At 42.4% G+C, this 12,245-nt stretch overlaps 2 protein-coding genes across 2 annotated transcripts; both read right to left on the reverse strand.

Moving 5' to 3' along the window:
* Nucleotides 1–436: 436 nt before the first annotated feature.
* LOC131987091 (E3 ubiquitin-protein ligase TRIM39-like) lies at nt 437–2,308 on the reverse strand. The gene has a single exon (XM_059352250.1). The coding sequence runs from the start codon at nt 2,081–2,083 to the stop codon at nt 680–682; it is 1,404 nt and encodes a 467-aa protein (XP_059208233.1). The 5' UTR covers nt 2,084–2,308; the 3' UTR covers nt 437–679.
* Nucleotides 2,309–4,292: 1,984 nt separating this feature from the next.
* znrd2 (zinc ribbon domain containing 2) lies at nt 4,293–11,997 on the reverse strand. Its single transcript, XM_059350998.1, has 4 exons — nt 11,970–11,997; nt 8,969–9,120; nt 6,440–6,524; nt 4,293–6,255 (listed from the first exon to the last, which is right to left on the reverse strand). Exons 1-4 carry the CDS (start codon nt 11,983–11,985, stop codon nt 5,801–5,803), a joined length of 708 nt encoding a protein of 235 aa, XP_059206981.1. The 5' UTR covers nt 11,986–11,997; the 3' UTR covers nt 4,293–5,800.
* Nucleotides 11,998–12,245: the final 248 nt, after the last annotated feature.

Genomic DNA, 12,245 nt, shown 5'->3' on the forward strand with positions numbered 1-12,245 from the left:
CCCCACGCTTCACAATAAAAGCCCAATAATGCATGAACAGTGAAAATGCCATAAAGTTATTAGTTTAATTACAAATATGAAGCATAACATGGAAGTTGAAATCTGTTAATTAATATAATAGGATAGATTTTTTTTTTTTTTACAGTATTCTTCAAAAGCTTAATGGTCTCGAATGTTAAATGACGTTTAATTCTATGTAAAACAAAAAACACATCATATTGCTGAATGTAAAATTAATGAAACTTTCTGATTTCTTACAGTGAAACTTTAAATTTAACAATGAAAAAACAATAAAAAACTGTAAAACCTTTGGCAGCAAAAGTTGTCAAACAGTTAATGTCAAATTAAAGTAAAAACACTTTAGTTATTCTACAGAATTATATATTTTAAATAAAGATATTAACTGTTTATTATCTGTGTCTTTAAATCCATCATCTGTAAAATAACTTGTTGTTTTCTGTTATTTCACAGTAAATTTTACTATTACACACCAATAAAACAAAAACAAAACAATCAATGAGAATGAAGTTTTACAGATTTGATCAATAACCAAACAGGAAACCACAGAGACGCCTGCCAGTCACAGAGTGATTGACAGCTCTTTGATCTGAGGAGAAACAAACATGAGGAGGACAACGTGGTCACATGTTCCTCAAAGACTTCAGACGATGCTGATCGTCTATTCCTGTTGTCCTGCAGCCACAGAGACCTTCACTGGTAAAACATGCAGTGGGAGATTCTCTATATCATCCCCATTCATAAAATATGGAAACATCCTCTCAGTGAAAGTGTGTGTGATGGTGTGTATGTGTGTGTTAGTGTCAGCATCAGAGAACGACAGCTTTCCTCTGTTCCAGTCCAGATTCACTCTGATCCTCTGAGGCTTCTTCTCCACTCTGAGATAAATTCCTTCATCTGATGGTGAATGTGATGAGTATTCATCGTCATCTAACCCTATTCTCCATAATCCAGAGTCTATGTCTCCTTTCCTCTGGACAGACTCTGCTAACACACCCAGATGCCAGTATATACTGTCTCCAACCTGGACCTCCCAGCTGTGAGTCCCTGAGTTAAAGCCCTCAGAGCCCAGAACAGAGAAGATATAACAAACCCTCTCTGGATTATCAGGAAGCTGCTGTTCTCCTCCTCGTCTCAGACTGGTCAGATCTTCAGACAGGATGAGATGTGTACCAGCAGTGTTTGGGTCCAGAACAACAGGACTGTAGGAGACCAGGTCCTTCATCTTGTTCCAGATGTTGAAGGCCAGGTTGCCCAGGTGTTTGGCCTGGTCTATCAGAGCTCCTGAGGGCAGCTGTGGATCCTCCAGCAGGGGGCGCTGCTGGACTCTTTCCACTGCAGCCTTGTAGTTTTGCAGGAATGAGACGTGTTCAGCTCTCAGCTGGTCCTCTGTGGCTCTGACTGTGTCTGAAAGAGCTGCTATCTCTCTGCTCAGAGCCTCCATCTTCTCCTTCATCATCTGACTCTTCTGCTCCTCTTCCTCCCTCAGTGCAGCCATCCTGGCCTCCTCTTCCTCTTCTAGAAACTGGTGAAGCTTCTTAAACTGCTCCTTAATCTGCGTCTCTGTGCGTCGGGCCTGGTCCTGAATGTGTTCTGCTGTTTGATCAAACTTCTCTTTAACTTCTTTAAAAACCTCTAACTTCTTCTTTAAAGGCTTCAGAGTTTCCTGAAGTTCCTTCTTGTGTTGTTGTGCAGCTTCATCGATGGATTTGAATGTGTGGTTGGAGTGTTCTTCTGAATCTATGCAGACGAGACACACTGGCTGCTGATGGTCCAGACAGAAGAGTTTGAGTTTCTCAGAGTGCAGACTGCAGAGAGGCTCTGAAGCTCTCTGATCTCTCTCCAGTAAGAAACTCTCACACAGGTTCTTTAACACCAGGTTACAAGGTGGTGGATCCCTTGAAGATTTTTTCTTACAAACCGGACACTCTCTGGTTTGTTTCTCCGTCCACCAGCTCTGCAGACAGTCTCTACAGAAGCTGTGGCTGCATGACAGAAGAACAGGATCTTTAAAGATGTCGTGGCAGACAGAACAGCAGAGATCGTCCTCTAATCTGGAAGCCATTTTGTCTCTGAGTGAAGCTGAAAACACAGCAGACAAACAGCTCAGCCACTTCCCGTTCTGTCAAAGTTACTTTACTTTCCTGTAAAACTGTCGTTCAGTTTGTGGATTCAGCAGCTGGTGAAGTGGAGCTGTTCCAGTATTCCCAGTAATCTCCTGAAGTCGTCCTCTTTCAGTCAAAGTGGAGGTTTTAGTCTGAAGCTGGATCTTATCCTCCGTTTCTCAGAGTGTGTGTGTGTCTCTCTTTGTCTCAGCGAGTCAGAAGAACATCTTGTTTCCTGGTTTGTCTCGGGGGACTCAGCTGAGGGGCGGAGCTTTAACACAACAGTTTATCATGTCAGAGTCTCATTTCAAACTGGTGTGTAGAGTTCATGGACCGAGACATCCTCTCGGTTGAATCACCGCTTTAGGTTAATATTATAATAAAAAATATATATTTATATATATATAATGTTATATATATTTACATATATAATGTTATATATATTTACATATATAATGTTATATATCTTATCCGTTCTTACCTCAGAGACATCATAGAACCCATCATCATCCCCCAACTGTCTGTTCATGGATGAGAATGCTCCACCACATCGTGCCAGAATTGTCACAGCTCAACTTCAGGAAGTCGGAGAGCCTCATATGGTTTGGCCAGTGATGCCCCCTGACCTGAACCCCATGGAGCAGGTCTGGGACCAGCTGACCTGAACCCCATAGAGCAGGTCTGGGAACAGCTGACCTGAACCCCATTGAGCAGGTCTGGGACCAGCTGACCTGAACCCCATAGAGCAGGTCTGGGACCAGCTGACCTGAACCCCATGGAGCAGGTCTGGGACCAGCTGACCTGAACCCCATGGAGCAAGTCTGGGACCAGCTGAACCTGACCTGGCAGAACACTTGTGGGGGAGTGGACCGCGTTGCCCCAGAACCCCATCATGAGGCTAGTTAGGAGCATGAGACGTTGCTGTCAGGCTGTCATTGCGGCAAATGGTGGAAACACCCACTACTGACTTTGTCAGTTTTGGTTATTTGGGGCTATCTTTGTTATTGTTTAAATTGTTGGGGTAATAAATATTGCACTAATGAAAATGGTGCTTCTTCTCATTCATTTATAGTAATATCAAAGGGAATTATTACTTATTTCATTAAAATTCAGACCAAATAGGAAAAGCACTCATGTAAATAACAATATCCCTAACTTATTGTGAGTAGTGTATATACATTCATTTATGTATTCATCTAATAATGTGACATCAATATATATTTTTATCATCTTTATTTATTTTATTTTAATTTACGTATTCCTTATTTTAAAACTTTTTTTTAGTTTATTTTTATACATATTTACTAATTATCTTCCCATTGCATTTCCCCTCTGTCATTTAATGTACCGACAATATTAAAAGATTTTTCATTTAATAATGTGACATCAATATTTTTTGATTGCATCTGTATTTATGTATTTACTTTATTTGTATTAAGTCCCCTATTTTTCTTCCATTCATGCACTACTATTTATTTCAAAATGTACTTTTTTCTGCATTTATTTTCATATGTATTTACTTGTTTTTTAAATGTATTTTCCTTTTGCATTTCTACTCTATTTATGCCATTTAATGAATTAAAATTCATATTAAACAATAAAAGACAATTGTTTAATAACATGACAAATATATATTTTAATTTGCTTTATTTTTATACCTTTATCAAATTTGTCGTACATAGTTTTTGCATGCATTTCCTTATTTTATGATTTATTTACTTGTTTTCCATTGCATTTGTCCTCTATGTCATTTAATGCACCAAAATATTTAAAAAGATAGCCATATTTATTTAATAACGTAACAATCATTGTTTGTATTTGCATCTTTATTTATAAATGTTTGTGTAAAGTACAATAATCATTGACTTTACTTCAGAATTTTTCCTCCATTTATGATTTATATTTATTGTAAAATGTATTTTTTAACATGCATTTACTGTTTTAAATCCCCCTCTATTTATGCAATTTCCGCAGCTTCGTCCCCCACACAGAAAAAAACCCGGCTGTTACTAATAATTTAGTAAAATTACCACAATAAAGAAACAATGAATGAATGGCTCTATAGCTTCAGGTAACTGTGATTTAAATGTTTATTGTCTTTGTATTTAAAATGGTCGGTGTGTTTAATGTTGGGCTGCAGTCTGGCGCCCCCTGCTGGGAAGAAACAAACGGTGGAGCTCTGAACAGGCGAAGCTTTATTCAGGCTTCAAAGCTCGACCTGAAGCTGTTCTCTAACATGAAGTGCTGTCTAGTCATGTACAGTTTGTTTATTTAAGAGTCCATCATCATCATCATCATCAAATATATTTCTAATAAAACCTCCGGGGCTGAATACACCAGAGTTATTTTAGACTCATTTTTTGTATTTTTTTCCAGCACCAAAAGCCAGGTGGTCTAGTTCCATCAGACGGTCTCTCCAACACTCTCAGCTCAGACCAGAACATCCACTGATTCAACCCGTTACAGAAAAGTTGGGACCTTGTCTCGCCGCCGGTACCCTCTGTCCGCTCTGAATCCGTCAGAATCACCTCAGAACTACGAACCAACCAGCTGTTTGCTCCACATCAGCCTGGAGGCAGAACCACTAAAAAATATGTTTTTACTGTAACTTTTACAGGAAAATACCAACAATAAAGACAGCAGGAAGTCACTTGTTTTGGTTTAGGGGTCAGTTGGGTTTGTGTCGTGAAATAAAGAGGTAACGTGTCGAGAACGCTTCATTTTACAGCGACAGAAAGAACCCGGTCCGACAGAAGTTCTGCTGCGACAGGAAACAATGCAATCAGGCTGATGAACTTTGTAACTATACACTGATTTTGATGTATTCTGTTTTCAGGGCTACAGGACTCCAGTCCGGACTGCATCTAGATAGAGACCGCTTTGTGCACTTGTCTCGGTCTCTGGCTCGGCTATTAATGTTGATGCATCAGATTGAGTTTGGTGTCCGAACGAGCAAGAGAGCTTCTGAACATCAGGCAGCGTCGGCGCCCTCTGTCCGATAGAATCACTCTTCGATGTACCGATCAGATCAGCTGTGAACTCCAGATCTTTCTACTTTTTAACAGGAAAACAGTTTTTTTTAATTCTGGTTTTTAAAGGACAACAATAAAGACAACAGGAAGTCCTGCAGAAAGCTGACTGACCACCTGATTTAGGTTTGTGCTGTGAAATGAGGAGGCATCGCATCAAGAACTCGTCATTTTCAGCAACTTATAGAAAGTTTGCGGACAGTTTGGACGACAGTTGCAACAGAAAACAATAAATCGAGCTGATTTTGAGTTTGCTTTGCGTTCAGTTAGGACAGGCGGTTCAACGAAAGGTTAGTCCTGATGACAGACGGATTATTTCTGCCCACTTTAACTCCTTAATCATCGTATTAACACTGGAAAGACACTGCTGCCTGACAGCGTCCCAACTTTTTTGGAATCGGGTTGTAAATCAGGCGAGAGGAAACACGTATTTTGAGGTGAAACAATGTAATATGATATTTCTGCGGCTCTGTGAACTGAAGAGTGACATTTTATTCCTATTTCAAGTGTTCAACTTTTTCCATTTTCAGCTCTAAGCAAGGATCCAGTCCCAGAGAAGCAGCGAACCAGAGTCAGTGTTCCAGGACAGAGGCAAGCAGAAACAGCGTTCACCCCGTCACTCCACGGGTCCAACGTTCCCCGTGGCGGTTACTGGCTGAGCTCCTTGAGGCTGCGCAGCGAGTTGGCACAGCTGGTGATGAGGCTGCACAGCTGGATGCTGGACTCCAGCGAGGCCGAGCTCTGCAGCTGGTTGGTGGCCCAGCGGAGTTTGATTAGAACGGCGTCCTCGGCCTCCTGCAGCACGGGCTGGAGGACGGCGGCGGCGGCGCTCGGCGGGGTGGCGGCGGGGCGAGCGGGAGCCAGGGGAGGGGCGGGGGCAGGGGGCGAGGGGGACGGGGCGGCGGGAGGAGGCAGGAGGGCCCGGCCCCCCGCCGCCGCCCCCTCGCAGTGCTCCGGTCTGGGCAGGGGGACCGACACGCTCGCCGGACTGCTGCTGCTGGCGCCGCCGTTGAGTTCGGGGGCCGGGGACGGGGCCGGGGCGGCGGACTGAGCCGCCAGCTGTCTCTCTCTCACCTGGGACAACGCCGCCTGGGCATTCAGAGCTGAGGGGGGACAGACAGGAAGACAAGACCAGATACAGGTGGTTTATTTATTACTCATGGCCTTAAATATGAGTGTGTGTGTGTGTGTGTGTGTGTGTTTGTGTGTCTGTCTCTGTGTGTGTGTGTGTGTGTGTGTTTGTGTGTCTGTCTCTGTGTGTGTGTGTATGTGTGTGTGTGTGTGTACCGGGGTTGTCCTTGTCTACATCAGAGTCCAGCTCCTGACATGAGACACAGTAGTTTTTATGCTGTTTGTCCTGCAGAAGAATCGTCTGCAAACAACAACAACGAACATGTTTTTACTAATGAGACACAAATCTGGACCAGAACATCTGGACCAGAACATCTGGACCTGAACACCTGAACCAGAACACCTGGACCTGTGAACTGTGAGACTGACACATGCAGACTTTGGTTTGAAGCAGGAAGAACACGGCGGCCTGCTCAACAAACATTCTCAAATTACAGATAAACAGTCAGAAACATTTGGAATTTTTCTTTGGTGCTTTTTAAGGTCTTGGTGTCTTAATGTGTTGAACAAATTATATCAACACTGTCACAACTAAAGAACCTCCTGTCTCCCCCTAAAGAACCCTGTCTCCCCCTAAATAAGCCTGTCTCCCTCTAAAGAACCTTCTGTCTCCCTCTAAAGAACCCTCTGTCTCCCTCTAAAGAACCCTGTCTCCCCCTAAATAAGCCTGTCTCCCCCTAAAGAACCTCCTGTCTCCCTCTAAAGAACCCTGTCTCCCCCTAAAGAACCCTGTCTCCCCCTAAAGAACCCTGTCTCCCCCTAAACACTCCCTGTCTCCCTCTAAAGAACCCTGTCTCCCCCTAAAGAACCCTGTCTCCCCCTAAAGAACCCTGTCTCCCTCTAAAGAACCCTGTCTCCCCCTAAAGAACCCTGTCTCCCCCTAAAGAACCCTGTCTCCCCCTAAACACTCCCTGTCTCCCTCTAAAGAACCCTGTCTCCCCCTAAAGAACCCTGTCTCCCCCTAAAGAACCCTGTCTCCCCCTAAAGAACCCTGTCTCCCCCTAAACACTCCCTGTCTCCCTCTAAAGAACCCTGTCTCCCCCTAAACACTCCCTGTCTCCCCCTAAAGAACCCTGTCTCCCTCTAAAGAACCCTGTCTCCCCCTAAAGAACCCTGTCTCCCCCTAAACACTCCCTGTCTCCCTCTAAAGAACCCTGTCTCCCCCTAAAGAACCCTGTCTCCCCCTAAAGAACCCTGTCTCCCCCTAAACACTCCCTGTCTCCCCCTAAAGAACCCTGTCTCCCCCTAAACACTCCCTGTCTCCCTCTAAAGAACCCTGTCTCCCTCTAAAGAACCCTGTCTCCCCCTAAACACTCCCTGTCTCCCCCTAAAGAACCTTCTGTCTCCATCTAAAGAACCTTCTGTCTCACCCTAAATAAGCCTGTCTCCCCCTAAACACTCCCCGTCTCACCCTAAACACTCCCTGTCTCCCCCTAAAGAACCCTGTCTCCCTCTAAAGAACCTTCTGTCTCCCTCTAAAGAACCCCGTCTCCCCCTAAAGAACCCTGTCTCCCCCTAAACACTCCCTGTCTCCCCCTAAACACTCCCTGTCTCCCCCTAAAGAACCCTGTCTCCCCCTAAACACTCCCTGTCTCCCTCTAAAGAACCCTGTCTCCCTCTAAAGAACCCTGTCTCCCCCTAAACACTCCCTGTCTCCCCCTAAAGAACCCTGTCTCCCCCTAAACACTCCCTGTCTCCCCCTAAAGAACCCTGTCTCCCCCTAAACACTCCCTGTCTCCCCCTAAAGAACCCTGTCTCCCCCTAAACACTCCCTGTCTCCCCCTAAAGAACCCTGTCTCCCCCTAAACACTCCCTGTCTCCCCCTAAAGAACCCTGTCTCCCCCTAAACACTCCCTGTCTCCCCCTAAAGAACCCTGTCTCCCCCTAAACACTCCCTGTCTCCCCCTAAAGAACCCTGTCTCCCCCTAAACACTCCCTGTCTCCCCCTAAAGAACCCTGTCTCCCCCTAAACACTCCCTGTCTCCCTCTAAAGAACCCTGTCTCCCCCTAAAGAACCCTGTCTCCCCCTAAACACTCCCTGTCTCCCCCTAAAGAACCTTCTGTCTCCCTCTAAAGAACCTTCTGTCTCACCCTAAATAAGCCTGTCTCCCCCTAAACACTCCCCGTCTCACCCTAAACACTCCCCGTCTCACCCTAAACACTCCCCGTCTCACCCTTAACACTCCCTGTCTCACCCTAAAGAACCTTCTGTCTCCCTCTAAAGAACCTTCTGTCTCACCCTAAACACTACCTTTAGAAAGTTTGGACGACAGTTGCAACAGAAAACAATAAATCGAGCTGATTTTGAGTTTGCATTGCGTTCAGTCAGTGACTGTCTCCACCCTGTCCTCTATAATAATAATAGAGTATAGTATAATAGTATAATATAAGAGAGAATAATAATAATCCAGGTAATAATAATAATAATAATAGAGTATAGTATAATAGTATAATATAAGAGAGAATAATAATAATCCAGGTAATAATAATAGAGTATAGTATAATAGTATAATATAAGAGAGAATAATAATAATCCAGGTAATAATAATAATAATAATAGAGTATAGTATAATAGTATAATATAAGAGAGAATAATAATAATCCAGGTAATAATAATAGAGTATAGTATAATAGTATAATATAAGAGAGAATAATAATAATCCAGGTAATAATAATAATAATCACCCCACACAGCTCGCAGCACTCTCCCAGCATCTTGTAGCCCTTCAGCAGGTAGCCTCCCATCAGCTTGCTGATCTTGTCCTGCCGCTCCCTGCGGGCCTGGATCACCTTCATCTCCGCCTCGGTGGGGGGCTCCCACTCAAAGTCCTCATCGTCTGCAGACACACACACACTCACTGTAACACAGGGTGGAAAGTAACTAAGTACATTTACTCAAGTACTTTACTGAAGTACAGTTTTGAGGTACTTGTGCTTTACTTGAGTATTTCTATTTTATGTAACTTTATACTTCTACTCCACTGCATTTAGCTGACAACTTTAGTTACTTTTCAGGTCGAGATTTAACATAAAAACATGATTAATTTATTCTTCCCTACAAAGTCTAACTGCAGTAACGACATTTTTGGTCGGAATCGAGGCTTTTACTTGAACCATTTTTAAATATTTTTCTGCTCATACATCTTATGCTCCCTATACACCAGAAGACTTTGAAAAGATTTGGAAAGACTATCAGCTCACACCTGCTCACATCTGAAGACAAGTGTTTAGAGTTTTTAGTCCCAGCCTAGTCTCAGACTGAGATCCTACAAAGACTGTGAATCTTGCAGGGTCACTATTTACAAGACTACAACTAGATTCTTTTAGCATTTTTTACCTACCATGCAATGTTTGTGTGTGCAGTGGTTTGTGTTGGAAAAAAAGAAAAGAAAAGAAGACGCCACAAAGTGCCCCTCACAAAGCTGAAAAGGGGTTTCTGTTTTTCTGACATGAAAAGTTACTATTTTACAGTAAAAATAGACAAGAAGAATAGATAAGGAAGAATAAAGGAAAGGAAAATTTAGAAAAGAATTCATGATATACATTTATGTCCTATTTAATTATATTTAATTTATTTGTTTAATAAGAATAATTATACTTATCAGCTCTATCAACTTTCATTTAGTTAATCACACATTAATCATCAATTATTTATTACTTATTTATGTATACATTTATGTATACATTTTAACTGGGTCTGCTTACTATTACTACTACTAAACAGCGCCCCCAAAATCCCGCTTGTGGCCGTAAATATATTACATCTCTATATTTGTATTTAGGCTTGAGCTTACTAACATTATTGTGATGTAACTTTTTCCTGTCGAAGTGGTTTTACTGCCGGTCTGCTCATCTATTGGTTGTTGATTGTGTTCCGTCACTGCGACTTGCGATCATATCAAACACGTTTGATATGATCGCAAACCCAAGACTAGGAACAGACTGATAAGAAACAGCGCAGATTACTATCTTACACTTAACGATTGGGATGACGGGAGCGCTGTGACTCCAGTAAGACTCCTAGATTTACTAAAGACTTTTAGTTTTTAGTCTGGGACTGGGGAAATCGTTTGGTGTAAGCCCAGCATTAGTGTTAAAATGTAAAAAAAACCCATCTTCTCTTTAATTTATTTATTTGCTATTATTTATTAGTCTATTTTTATACATATATATTTTATCATGCTCTACTTTTTAATTATTTGTTTATTATTTTCATCTTTTTTATCTATCTAGCTTTTTTTTACTTACTTCATTTTTATTTTATTTTATCTAATTCATTTCTAAGCTGCCCCCAGTGTTTCCTCAGTTTGTTTTTTTTAAATTATTATTATTATTATTATTTTTCCTTTTTTATGTGAAGCACTTTGTGACATTTCTCTTGTATGAAAAGTGCTCTACAAATAAAGTCTGATTGATTGGCAGATTGATAAAAAGTACAATATTTGCCTCTAAATGTGTAGTATAAGTATAAAGTTACATAAAATGTTAATACTCAAGTAAAGTACAAGTACCTCAAAATTGTACTTAACCCTCCTGGGCTCCTGGGCTCCTTTTTGACCCCAAATCATTTTCAACATATGATTAATAAAGGTTTACTTTCATAGAATTGCTTGAAATTTTCAGCATATGTGCCCCTCTGCATCCTTGGTCCTCAGGGCTCAAAAAGGACCCCATGACATCAGACTGGTTTTAGGACATGTAGAAAAAAATTAACAACTTTTTTTTTTTTACCTTTTAAAGCAACTCATGACCAACAAATTGGTATACAAGTCAAACTTGAAAATTAGGCCCTAATTTGATTAAAACTGACCAATAATAATGAAAAAATATGTTATTATTTATTATATGTGTTGGTCATGAGTTGCCGTAAAATGTGAATAAAAAAAGTTGTTAATATTTTATTTCTACATGCCTAAAACCGGTCTGATGTCATGGGGTCCTTAATGACCCCTGAGGAGGACGGGTGAGGAGTTGAGTAGTCTCCTCCTCCTCCTCTCTCTTCCTCCTCTCTCTCTCCTCCTCCTCTCCTCCTCTCCTCTCCCTCCTTCTCTTCTCCTCTTTCTCTCTTCTCCTCCTCCTCTCCTTTTCCTCCTCTCTCTCTCCTCCTCCTCCTCTTTTATGTGTGTTTTTGTAATTTTGTGTGTGTTTTGTATTCAAAATCTTGATCCAATAAGTGAAAATGAAAGAATAATAATCAGGTCATATATATATGATATATTGTGCTGAAAACAATGACACCAACATGTCATGGTGAACACGTTTTAAGTGGTTTATACAGACAGAATGAAGAAAAGCAGTCACAAGCCAACAGAATAGCCCCAAACTCCAAAGGGTTAACAGTGTTTGGGTGATAAACAGGCAGAATAATGATATATTATATATTATAAAGGTGTCTCTGCTCAGTCTGCATCACTAACGACGTCATTAAACTCTTCCTGACTCATCATTTCTCCTCTCACCTCTTTATTTCTCTCTGTTTGTATGAAACGTGATTAGCATCGCAGCGAGCTAGCCGGGCTAGGCTAACTGTCCCAGTTATCAGGATAAATGTGCCTGGAGGTCAAAGGTGAACACCAGGAAGAGTTCCCAGGTGTTCGGTGAACCAGGTGAGCAGCGCAGGTGAGTCAGACACGTCACAGTTTGTGTTTGTGAGCTCTGAAAGTCTCTCAAGTCTCAAGTCACTCACCTCCGTTCAGCTCCATGATGCTGCGGCGCCTCACGCACTCTGCGTCATGACGTCACTCAGCTCCGTTCAGCTCCATGATGCTGCGGCGCCTCACGCACTCTGCGTCATGACGTCACTCAGCTCCGTGACGCTGCGACGCCTCACGCACTGTGCGTCATGACGTCACTCACCTCCGTTCAGCTCCGTGATGCCGCGGCGCCTCACGCACTCTGCGTCATGACGTCCCTCAGCTCCGTGATGCTGCGGCGCCTCACGCACTCTGCGTCATGACGTCCC

The sequence above is a fragment of the Centropristis striata genome, chromosome 15, assembly GCF_030273125.1.
Source record: "Centropristis striata isolate RG_2023a ecotype Rhode Island chromosome 15, C.striata_1.0, whole genome shotgun sequence".
NCBI classification, from domain to species: Eukaryota; Metazoa; Chordata; class Actinopteri; order Perciformes; family Serranidae; genus Centropristis; species Centropristis striata.

What these genes read in the sequence shown, in the direction of transcription:
- znrd2 (XM_059350998.1), bottom strand. An exon ending in AGTGCTGCGAGCTGTGTGGG is followed by an intron (nt 6,525 to 8,968) that starts GTGATTATTATT and finishes TGTTGTTTGCAG; the next exon opens with ACGATTCTTCTGCAGGACAA. An exon ending in TGTAGACAAGGACAACCCCG is followed by an intron (nt 6,256 to 6,439) that starts GTACACACACAC and finishes GTCCCCCCTCAG; the next exon opens with CTCTGAATGCCCAGGCGGCG.
- LOC131987091 (XM_059352250.1), bottom strand. Translation starts at nt 2,083, where the DNA reads ATGGCTTCCAGATTAGAGGACGATCTCTGCTGTTCTGTCTGCCACGAC.